Source organism: Periplaneta americana, chromosome 14 (genome assembly GCF_040183065.1).
Source record: "Periplaneta americana isolate PAMFEO1 chromosome 14, P.americana_PAMFEO1_priV1, whole genome shotgun sequence".
In the NCBI taxonomy this organism is placed as follows: Eukaryota; Metazoa; Arthropoda; class Insecta; order Blattodea; family Blattidae; genus Periplaneta; species Periplaneta americana.
In genome coordinates this window covers 81,438,502-81,451,898 of record NC_091130.1, presented here as the reverse complement: position 1 = coordinate 81,451,898, position 13,397 = coordinate 81,438,502, and the positions used below count along the sequence as shown (strand labels likewise).

Genomic DNA, 13,397 nt, shown 5'->3' with positions numbered 1-13,397 from the left:
TATTATCTTACTGTATGTTGCTAAACATTTGTAATAGTCACAAATTAAAAAAGGTACCGGAGATTAGAGATCTCAGCCACTACATGAATTCTCCGAGAGCTAGTTCACGCTCTACCAGATGGATGTTCAAAATATAATAACCAGGACTAGCGGCTACGGTCTCGTGGACGTAAGGTTAATGGTATACTGTATTTACTATAGCATACTAGATGTTGTTCGCGTGGCATGAGCAGATGGGCATATAACAAAGGTGTGCAGTGGCGCCAACTTTTTAAAAACACTGGATGAGCTCAAACACTTGACTATAATTTCCCAAAAGAATCTCATAAATCCTCCCTTTAATGATGTTTATATACCTATATAATATACTGTAGAATGCTAAAACTAACAAAATGGAGATCTAAGAACGATTTTGTAATGTACAGTATGTAGTTAGTATAAGGTCCAGGGGCTATGTTCCATTTACTTGTAGATAACATTCTTTTGGATTTTATGTGAATACCAGTTTGTTCCTTCATACTAGTAACTATATACAAAAACATCTCCGCATTATCTTGTGCGTAACTGTTATGCACAATTATACATTTTTTGTAATTAAATAGAACGTTACAATTATATAAACATTTTGACATGGGGACTTGAATTATTTCCAAATATAAATTGATAATACGAAAGTGGACTCACTATTACGTAGCATTGATTGATGCAAATGTGTTTCTCGCTATAAATTCATCACAAACATCTTCTAAATCCAACTTTTTAGCACTATCCTTATGTGGCACTAGGAGAGATGAATAAAGTGCACACCAATAATGGATCCTTACTTATTGAAATTTTACTTATTGCAATTTACTGATTCCAATAAGCAACCATCACATATCATGTTTTTGTTTAGTCAACTGTCCGAAGAGAAGTTTGTACCTCATAAATGACACCAGTAAGGCATCACTCATGAGGCAACTAAGTCAGGAAAGAATGGGAAAAGAAATAATGATAATAATGATGATAATAATGATAATAATGATGATGATAATAATAATAATAATAATAATGATAATAGTAATAAAAAATAAGACGACAAATTATTGCGTGGGCTCAGGCCCCACGGGCCCATATAAGTGGGCGCCACTGAACGTGTGTGTACGAACATTCTAGGAGGCTACAACTACATACTTACTACTTATGCGTACTACAAGTTGTTCCTAAAATAGGTAGAAGGCTTAGTTGCACATCCCTGTAAGGATACGTAACTTGAAATAACATTAAATCTACATATCTTACTTACATATCTACATATTTAAAGAACTTATGAATAATTATTTAAATAAATTATGCACATACACTTTCGGAATGGATTAAGATTGAAATTCGATATGTTTCCCTATTCCTATATGATGTATGATTGTACCATGAAAAGACTGTCGTTTGTGTACTTACGGAACTTCAAACGTTGAACATTTGAAAATCCCTTACAGTAGGATGTTTTTTTTTTTTTTTTTTCGATTTTCTTGAATTTTACGCAAATCTCTGGAAAAGTCAATTTTGCAGTCCAGTTTTGTTTGTGACGTGCAATACATGTCTGCAGCATTATTATTTACCTTTAATGCAATAAACCTCCTTCGATTATTGTGACGTTTTGTTAAGTGATCTAAGTTCTGAACTGTCAGTCAAGTTACAGCGAGCTCAGAATATGTGCGTCAGATACGTGTGCAACATCCGACGATATGATCACATATCACCGTCCTTCGCAAGTCTCTCGTGGCTCCGACTTAAAGAACGCAGAACTTTACACTCTTTGTCTTTACTCTTTCGAATTCTGCACACCTCAACACCAAATTACCTTTCGTCTCGTTTCTCTTATCTATACTCTAACCACGACGTAAATACCAGATCACTTATCTGTGGCACGCTAAATATACCTCTTCATAGAACATCTTGTTATTCCTCATCTTTTACAATATCCACCTCGCGTCAATGGAATTCCTTGTCACAAAGTATTAGGGGCTGCAAGACAACAAACACCTTTAAGAACAGCTTAAAAGATAACCTTATTAGCATTTCACTCCAATCATACTGATTTAAAATATTACTGACTACACTGTTGCTTTTTTCTTTAGACATCATCCTGATTGTGCTGCATTTTCAAAATTGTCTCATAATAATCTCTTTCTATTATCTAATATCATTTGAAATATATTAACATTCTATGTATTTTAGCTTAATTCTGCTACACAGTTTATTTCAGTGTTTAATTAATAGTTCATAGTATTTTGTTGTTTAATTCGTAAATAACTCTTGTATACATGTAACTCTCATCTAAATCAAATTGTTGAATTCTTTGTAAGTTCATGCATATGTATATACACTTTTTGCTGGTTGAGTGGAAGAGAAGGCCTTACGGCCTTAACTCTGCCAGCTAAAATAAATCATTATTATTAATATTACAATAGGCTTATACTATTTGCATTTTCGTCCTCTTATATCTGAACGACAAACTTTATACTGAATTGCTTACTGTCCAGTTTCTTTCTCAATATTTTACGTAAAAATTATTCGTTTGAGCATAATGTTTCCGCTTTATGCACTGAACAACTGAACTCCCGGTACCTTCATATAACACCGTCTCCTGAAGATCACTGTAATCGGTAGTTGTCTTAAGCTGTGTAAACAGGGACTGCATGACGTAGACCAGTAATCACACTCTATGTGCACATATTTTTTTTTTTTTTTGGGTTCCAAGCCCGCCAGCTCTGACAATAACAAACCAATACAAAACCGCGGGGCAACTGTCAAATATAAGTCCACTTTAACCTCTGTCTACAGTCTTCTGACGGAAAAGAAATTATAGTAGGGTATATGAAAAAGTAGTACCTACATGTACAAGACTTCCTGTCTACTGTATCTCAGAAGTAGATAATATTTCAATTACTGTCAATTTATTTTACGAAAAGGGATTGAAGCAAAAGTAGTACATGTACAAGACTTCGTGGTCTACTGTATCTCAGAAGTAGATAATATTTCACTTACTGTCAATTTATTTCACGAAAACGAATTCAAGCAGAAAATTGCTGCACACAACTTTTAATAGGCCTAAAGCGCATCGTTACTTTGTTTTCTGAAATAAAACACAATTCGTTTCAGTAAAATTATAATACTTTACGTGCAACATTTTATGTGAATTTACTCGTACACATTGAATATGAACAATATTCGACCAGTTTAGAAGAAATCCTTGCGTACATTTAGGACAGGTGGACAGAATTCAAGAAAAGTAATTTTACCAATACCAGGTATGATAATTCAGACGTCGAGCTGGTTGGCGTAGTTGGTATAGCGCTGGCCTCCTAGGCACTTGAAGATGAGATCTCTTTGAAGGCGGATTTGATACACTTTGTTAGATGGCGAAATAAATGCCGCAATTGTATGGGTTGGAGGGATCACACCAATTCTCAACAAAATAAATTAATTGATAATACAAGCACGTTTGCATATAGCGTGCTACTAGAATGCACACCAGTATTACATGCATTGAACTACATTATCCGAAACAATTGGGGACGGGGGGTGTTCGGATAACTGATTTTTCGGATAACCGATCATTTACGTAAACAAATTGTACCGGTGTCATAGGAGCCGAATGAAACAAAGAAACACTGATATTAAACAGAAAACTGTACATATATATATATATATATATTTCGTATCACATGTCTTACAAATAACACACCAAACTGACTAGTCTAGTTTCATAAGTTCAAAATGGGCATTAAAGTAGGCCTAAAATTTAGAAAAAGAAGTGTTGTTTTTTCTTGAGAGCTGAAACTCGTTTTTTTTTTTTTTTTTGCCACTAAATCTCGCAAACAGCGCTAGCGGAACTTCTACATGGCACGCGCGTAAATTTGAATTCGCCGACTGGAACGCTTTCGGTTAACAGATGTTTCGGTTGATCGGTATTCGGACAATCGATGCTCTACTGTATAGCAATTCACAAAGAACAGATACTAGCAAGGCCCCCTCCAGTAGCTTAGTCCTAGAGTGGATTCGATCTCCTGTGTTGCGTACAATGACAGTTGATTGGACAAGACTTTTTTGTCGGAAGGATAGCACTTTAACCTAATGCTTATTGTGCAATCTCCTTATATTGTGCGATTTTATGCATAATGGATGCACTATGGTGTGAATGCAGGAGGACTTTCGTTCTTCCTATCAGTATGTATGTAAGCATTTACACATAAGATATCTGAAATGGTTGAGACCACATTAATTTGTTCGCCCTGACGTGTATCATCAGATCTAACATTCGTGAAAGAAAGTGATGATGAAGACGATGTTGGTGATTACTGATTATTATATTATTATTATTATTATTATTATTATTATTATTATTATTATTATTACTTACAAATGGCTTTTAAGGAACTCGCAAGTTCATTGCCGCCCTCACACAGGCCCGCCATCGATCCCTATCCTGTGCAAGATTAATCCACTCTCTATTATCAAATATCCCAGCTCCCTCAAATACACTTCAATATTATCCTCCCATCTACGTCTCGGCCTCCGCAAAGGTCTTTTTCCCTCCGGTCTCCCAACTAACACTCTATATACATTTCTGGATTCGCCCAATGTTATATATATATATATAATAACAAAATAAATAAAAAATAAAAATAAATAAAAATATATAAAAAAAATAAAATAATATATATGATATGCGTAAATCACTTCGTGATTTAAGACGGCGCTTATTCCGTCGGATCCCGGCCAACTAGTCACTCATAACGAGTGCACCTCAGCACATGTGTGGACTTCGGTCCTACGTTCATAGACATCTATGACGTAGTGCAGAGGGCGGCCACTAGAGGAAACCCAAGAGTTGGAACAATCTGAGACGATTCTGTCCGACGCCGGGGTGGAATCCGGTGTGGCTTAGTGGATAAAGCATCAGCACGTAGAGCTGAAAACCCGGGTTCAAGTCCCGGCGCCGGAGAGAATTTTTCTCCGTTCCATTACTCTTTCATCTTTCATCCCAAATGTTTTCCTAAGAACCTTATTCTCAAATACCCTTAATCTCTGTTCCTCTCTCAAAGTGAGAATCCAAGTTTCACAACCATACAAAACAACCGGTAATATAAGAACACGCACTCGTGTACCTTTCGGTTCGTCTTCCCTCCTCCCCCCCCTCATTGATTAAAATAATATAGGGTACATGCAACTCTGTGACATGGTAAATAATTTCAAATATAATACAGTACATCGATGATTTTAGGAAACTTGTCGAAAATTGTGTATTGTTCTACATTCATTGAACATTTCAGCAATTAACTGAGTTAAACATATCTTTAAAAAATTGTGATAAGCATTTAAATTACGTCTGGTTACAAACAACCCACGAATTTGAAATATCTGAAGTGGCTTTACTGAATACACTGCTATACAAACTACGTTTGGTTATTTTCGTGATTAATGAAAATAATAAAGTACAATACAAAGGAATAAAATATCTGCCGTTTGTTTCCTTAAAATATAAGAGTTTTCAATCTTTCCTTACTCTTCCCTCAATTACAGGTCCATGCGATTTAGGTTTTATGTCAATTGTATGTATTTACTACGATACATTATTATGGATCTTTAAAACCAGTGTCGTTTGTGGCTAAAAATTTTAAATGCAATAAAAGCCTTAACCATAGATATAAAAATAATAATAATAATAATAATAATAATAATAATAATAATAATAATACTATATTATTACTGTACTATTAACAGTATTATTATTGTTATTGCTGTATTATTAACAGTATTATTGTTATTTCAGTATTATGATGATGATGATTATTATTATTATTATTATTATTATTATTATTATTATTATTATTATTGATATGGTGGTAAATAATAGATGTAGCTAATATCGTACGAGAAGATAGTAACCTGGCAGAAATATATGCAAAACTAAAGATTCACTATTTAGTAGGTTATTTTACGACGCTTTACGAACATCTTAGGTTATTTAGCGTCTGAATGAGATGAAGGTGATAATGCCGGTGAAACTAATCCGAGGCCCAGCACCGAAAATTACCCAGCATTTGCTCATATTGGGTTGAGGAAAAACCACGGAAAACACCTCAACCAGGTAACTTGCCCTGACCGGGAAAAAGATTCACTAGAAGTACAGAGACATCATTATTTTTACTAACATTTATAATATTAACCTGGCTATACCTTTGGATCAACGATTAAGAACCGGAAACACCGTTTGCTACCCCCTTTCACGACTGGAGTTCGATGATACTCGCGTAATATACAAACATATCACTTTACTAGGTATAAGAGGGAAGAAAAGTAGTTCATCCATTTACGTAAACTAGGAAATATCACATTTTCGAATTTGATAACTTTCATTAGGTTTCTGTTTAATCAAAATACAGTACATTATTAACAATGAGTGTTTTACTCACGAACTGAGCTTCCCATGCGGACGTATTCATTATGCAGTGTATATTATACTGTCTACAACGCATTAGCGTACAATATAGAGAATGAAGTTCAATTGAAAAATAATCATAATATGGATATTTAAACACATTTTTGAAAATGGTGGCCGTTCATTTCGATACAGGCTTCAGTTCTTTTGTGCATATTATCGCACTATAGACTATTGCATCTAATTCCAATTGCCAGTTTCGTCCTTCGTACTAGTAACTCATGTTGAAATAATTCTGTACCTACTCTATAAAAGAGTACCTTATGTACTGTAAATTCAATCTTCACTTCTGCCCGACCCGCACAGATAAAATTACTCGGACATGCTATCTACTGTCCGTCCAAGTGGTTATGTCGCAGGATCGTAGAAAGGAGGGAAATCACGTGACAGTTAATTACTTAACGAGGACCTTTTATTTAAGTTATTTTAAACAGTTGTATAATATTACGTAAACGTCCAATTCCTAACAGAAATTAATGTTTTCAGAAAAGAGCTAAGGCACCCCTGCTTTTACAGAGGGGCGTGCAGATGCAGGTGGTGGAAACCGGGATCCGACTTAGGCAAATGGAAAATGATGCAATATTGAAAGCTCTTTTGTCACTGGAAAACGCGAACATATTTTTGAACGTACTGTTTACTATGACCGTAAGGCTATTACGATTGTATATGCGGTCTTGGACCTGTGTGGAAGACGGTTGAACTTCATTAGTAGATGGAGTGGGAGTGAAGTACATTAAAAAACTCAGGTACAATAAAAATTGAAGTAAAAATAAAATGATGTCCCTGTAGTAGCAATGAACTTCATATCAACATTACTTGTAAACTGGTTCATACGAATATTATATCAAACAGATGTGGTTTCTAAGTTTGTGATCAAATTAAAATAAATCTATTATTACCTGGTTGAATCCAGAAATGCTGTTAGTTGGGAGACCGGAGGTAAAAAGACCTTTGGAGAGGCCGAGACGTAGATGGGAGGATAGTATTAAAATGATTTGAAGGAGGTGGGATATGATAATAGAGACTGGATTAATCTTGCACAGGCTAGGGATTGATGGCGGGCTTATGTGAGGACGGCAATGAACCTGCGGGTTCCTTAAAAAAAGCCATTTGTAATTAAGTTGTATTACCTGGTTTGGGTTTTTCCGCGGTTTTCCCTCAATCAACTGAAGCAGAATTGCAGGGTAATTTTCGGCGTTGGACCTCCGACTCATTTCATCATCATTAATTCACATATCATCATCACCACCATCATCATCATCATCATCATCATTCATACAATAGCCCGGGTTAAGTTCACGGTGCGGCGTGCTATACTTGTACAGGGACATCATTTTATTTTTACTTCAATTTTTATTGTACCTGAGTTTTTGAATGTACTTCACTCCCACCCCTTCTACTAATGAAGTTTCAACTGTTCTCCAGACAGAATCAAGGCCGCATATAGTAAACAGCACTGAGTTATTGAGTATAGTACGTTCCAGAAATATGTTCGCGTTTTCCAGTGACGAAAGAACTTTCAATATTGAATCATATTTTCGCACAGGTACTGTCCGTTTGCCTACGTCACATCCCGATTTACCCAACCTGCTTCTGCACGCCCCTCTGTAAAAGCAGGGGTGTCTTAGCTCTTTTCTGAAAACATTAATTTCTGTTAGGAATTGGACGTTTACGTAATATTATACAACTGTTTAAAATAACTTAAATAAAAGGTCGTCGTTAAATAATTAACTGTCACGTGATTTCCCTCCTTTCTACGATCCTGCGACATAACCACTTGGACGGACAGTAGATAGCATGTCCGAGTAATTTTATCTGTGCGGGTCGGGCAGAAGTGAAGATTGAATTTACAGTACATAAGGTACTCTTTTATAGAGTAGGTACAGAATTATTTCAACATGAGTTACTAGTACGAAGGACGAAACTGGCAATTGGAATTAGATGCAATAGTCTATAGTGCGATAATATGCACAAAAGAACTGAAGCCTGTATCGAAATGAACGGCCACCATTTTCAAAAATGTGTTTAAATATCCATATTATGATTATTTTTCAATTGAACTTCATTCTCTATATTGTACGCTAATGTTCTGTAGACAGTATAATATACTCTGCATAATGAATACGTTCTCATGGATAGCTCAGTTCGTGAGTAAAAACACACATTCTTAATACAGTACTGCATTCTGATTAAACAAAAACCTAATGAAAATAAATTATCGAGCTCAAAATCGCGATATTTCCTAGTTTACGTAAATGGATGAAGTATTTCCCTCCTATATCTAGTAAAGTGATTTGTTTGTGTTTTACGCCGGTATCATCGAACTCCAGTCGTGGAAGGAGGTAGCGAACGGTGTTTCCGGTTCTCTAAAGCTATAGCCAGGTTAATATTAAAAATGTTAGTAAAAATAAAATGATGTCCCTGTACAAGAACGCGGCCGTTCGGCTACCCAATCATTCACAAGAATATAAGTGGTAAGCACAATAAGCCTCAGACTGCAGTGTAAGCCTTCGGGTCCCTCCTTCGTACAAGAAAAAAAAAAGAAAGCTCTGGAGTCATTTAAATTAATTCCTGTGTTCATTCATTATATAGGCATATGGCAGCAATGAACCTATTGTTAACATCATTTGCCTTGGACAATTTACTCGTAACAGACGTCATCACATTAAATACTGTAGGTTTTCACAAAACAAATTAGTTGTACTTGGGTGCTAAGACACAATAACATAGGAGTAAAAACATAATATTATTATGTAAACTTTTACACGCATTAAATTCCGTAACAATAAATCTGACATCAGTATTCATTATTTCAACAGATGAGTGACAAAACATTAATTTGGCTATACATGAGTGCTAAAATGAAAAATCATTAATTTCGCAAATGTGTAATTTTGTCATAAGTGCATAAAATTTTAATTCTTAAAATTTAAAGCAATGTGGTGTATAGAAAATATGAAGAGTTTGCGGGAAAAACGATGAATGTCACAATTTTGTTAAGGTTGATTTCATTAACTAATTCAATGGATCACTACGAAATTTAGTGTTGTTCTTATGAAAACTGGTAAAACGGAGAATTGCCATCATGAATACAGTAATCATTTCCTTTATTTTCTATAGAAACAGCAATATATCTTGCAGTTATAGACTCAATTACTGTAGATCAATATCTAATCCTTAACAGAAGTGTGACATTCATGGTTTTTCCCGCAAACCCTTCATATGGAATCGCTTAGATACATTTTCTGGAAACATGTAATGAATGTTTAAAAATTAAAATTCACAAAAATCGCAACAATGGGCGTAACTACATAATGAAACATGTTCATTGCATTACATTATGATTCTTGAGAATGCGTCACAAATTTAAAATAAATTAAAATTTATTGAGATATCAACAGTGAACTCAATGCTAATAACTTAAATCGGTTTACACGCAAGCGACGTACATGAAGATTCACTCTGTCAGACTGCTAAGATATAATATTATGGTTCTTGTAAACCTGATAGAATGCTTTAACATTTTAAACTAGTGAAAAAAGTAACAATGAAATTAATGACAATGTTGCCAACCTAAAACCAGTTTGAACACATCATAATTATTAACTTGTTACATTAATTATATATGTGGTTGTTAAAATTCAACTCGCTCTCAAGTCTAAGAGCGTTTTAAATTCATTAAAATTTCAACAATGCATCAACGTCAGTTGTCTTAAACCGCTGTGGAAGAAGCAATTTCATCATTATGGGACTGTTACGATTAAACATTTTTTGCCGTAAAAAGTCGCAACAATGGACATAACGTCAACATTATATCCTAAACCGGTTACACACAACGTAGCTACAAGTAATTTAAACATATGTGACTCCTAGAATGAAATATTTTTTGTCGACAAAAGTCGCAACAATGAGCATAACACCATTATTACTTATCTTAAACCGGTTTACACACAACGTAATTAAAAGCAATTTAATCATATGTGACTGCTAAGATGAAACCTATTTTTGTCGCCAAAAGTCGCAACAATGGGTATAACGCATATATCATTTATCTTCAACCGGTTTACACACAACATAATTATAAGTACTTTAAATATTATGTACTGCTAAGATGAAACATTTTTTGTCTTCAAAAATCGCAAAATTTACATTACGCCAATATTAATTATCGAAAACTGGTTTACACACAGCGTAATAATTTCAGCATATGTGACTGCTAAGATAAATCTTTAGCCGTCAAAAGTCGCAAAAATGGGCATAACGCCAAATTTATTGATTTTAAAACGATTTACACACAACGTAATTATATGCAATTTATATTACTACTAAGATTAAACATTTTTTGTCGTCAAAGCCGCAACAATAGACATAACGCCAATATTACTGATCATAAGTGGTTGTTAGAATTTAACCCATTACAAATCTATGAACATGTCATTTCATTCCATTTTAACAATGTACCTATAGTCAACATACTTACCTTAAACCGCTGTGAAAGAGGCAATTTCAGCACGTGTGATTGCTAAGAAGAAATTTAATATTCTGTCATCAAAAGTAGTAACAATGGACATAACCGGTTTACGTACAGTATAAGTATGTGTTTCTAGGATTTAACCGATTATAAGTCTATGAACATCTGATTTCATTAAAATGTTAACAGTGCAGCTGTAAACATGCAGTAGTTACCATAACTGGTACGGAAGAAGCAATTTCAGCATATGTGACAGCTAAGATAAAGTGGTCCACCCTTGTGAAGCAACGGTTAGCCTGTCTGACAATAAAATGAACGGGTCCGGGTCGAAATCCTGGTTGGGACAGGTTACCTGGTTGAGATTTTTCCGGAGTTTTTCCTCAAGCCATTAGGAGCAAATGCTGGGTAACTTTCGGCACTGGATTCTGGATTTATTTCACTAGTATTATCACCTTCCTCTCACTGAGACGCTAGATAACCAGAACAAATCGTAGATTACTTGCTGAGCAACTTTTATTATATAAAATATTCAACGGTATACTGGATAACAGCGAAATATTATCACAAATCCAGTTTAACGCTAGAACATCACATTTAGGAAATCGTCAATTGTTATATTATAAAAAGCCAAACACTTCAGCACATAAAACTTCACCAGTGTTAAAAATGTGTTCAAATTTCAATGAAATATGTAAAACATGGGATCTAGATTTCAGCATTTCTTACATGAAAGATAAACATTTTCTTATTAATATACTGAAGGTAGTTGATTTTTTAAATAATAATATTGCTATTTGTTACTCTGTAATTTGTCAATTGTAGCTACATTTTACATTTTTCGCTATGATATCTATACTTATCTATTTTTCATTTATTTTTATTTACTATTTTTCATTTATATCTACACCTGTTTCTTTTATTTAGGTAGTATCAGTCTGCTTTTTTTCCATTTTTCATTTTTAATTTGTATTTACACTTGTATCTTGCATTTGTATTGTTTTGTCTCTTTTTTCAAGTTATCTGCAATTCTATGTTTTAAACAATTATCTGCACTGTCTATTATAATTGGGGCTTTGCCCTGTTATAGACATAAATAAATAAATAAGCGTCGTAAAAACCAAACAAACAAAAAAGACAAAATGCGACTTTTGTTGTGAAAAGTCGTAAAATGGGCATAAGACCAATATTATTAATCTTAAACCGGTTTATATGCAACATAATTATATGTGGTTGCTAGGATTAATAATAAGAAGAAAAGCGCACAATGTGCTAGGATTAAACCCATTATAAGTATGTGAATATTTCATTCCATTAAAATGTTAACAATGCAGCTGTTGTAACATAATTTACCTGGAACGGCTGTACAAGAGGCAATTTAATCATATTTGACCGATAAGACAAAAACCTAATTTCCTATATGTCTGTCACAAATGTGTGAAATTTCGAAGTCGTCGAAAGTTGCAACAATGGAAATAATGCCGATATTACCAACCTTAAGCAATTTTACATAAACTGTAGGCTAACTATATCCTATATGGTCGCTAAGATACATCCTAATCTGGATAACGCATCAGAACTGAGCATAGTCTTTGCCATTGCAGCAAATGTAACAATACGTCGGACCCTAGAGGATTGCAACAAAGGCACGACTTACCCCTGAAGTCGACCTTGGCGATCTTCTCGCCTTTGCACTTGACGGAAAGCTGGAAGTGCTTGACACGTAACGTGAGCGACATGGCGACCAGCTCTCAAAGCATCGTGCGCGGCACTGATGGAGAGGCCCGTTCGCTGCCGGTAGACTGGCCGTACGCATGCGCTGAAGGTCCAGTTGATTGACAGAGAAGCAGGCCGTGACCTTACTGCGCCGGGACCCTTCTGAGTCCTGACCCAATTCCACACTGAATCAACCACAGGCAATAATAATAATAATAATAATAATAATAATAATAATAATAATAATATTAATAATAATAATAATAATAATAATAATAATAATAATAATAATAATACTGATAATTTTACAGAAGAACTAGGTCGAAGGATTTTTTCTTTAATAATCGCATACTGTGAATAGTCATCGGCAGAATTATACTCGCGATGACATCAGGCAATGCAACCAGCAATACACGTAACGTCCATGGTTGTGGGTAGGGTAGAGGGCTCGCTCAGGCAGCAATGGCGTGCAGCCATTACAAACTTCATTATTTACTGTACCGTAACTTTCAAGCGTGGTGGGAATATAATGGTGAAGCAGTGCGCAGTCTCGCCCGTTCTCCTACTACGTGATGACGTCACGCGGGAAGCATTGCAGACTCTCTCGCAGCTTGCTAGCTTAGCTTAGCTCAGCTCAGCTCAGCTCCGTAAGGTTTTGGAAGTGGGGTAGGTTAATTGATAGGAATACCAAGAAGCTGTATTAACTAATCCCTTCCCTACTAACGTCTT

The 13,397-nt window shown here is 35.0% G+C and overlaps 1 protein-coding gene across 1 annotated transcript in view; it reads right to left on the bottom strand.

Annotated features, from left to right (window-relative positions):
- LOC138713513 (otoferlin-like) overlaps positions 1 to 12,719 on the bottom strand; it is a 1,213,561-nt gene extending 1,200,842 nt beyond the window's left edge. Inside the window, exon 1 of the mRNA XM_069845682.1 lies at positions 12,610 to 12,719. Coding sequence (XP_069701783.1) covers positions 12,610 to 12,691 — 82 coding nt within the window. The 5' untranslated portion in view covers positions 12,692 to 12,719. The remainder of the gene's footprint in view (positions 1 to 12,609) is intronic.
- Positions 12,720 to 13,397: the final 678 nt, after the last annotated feature.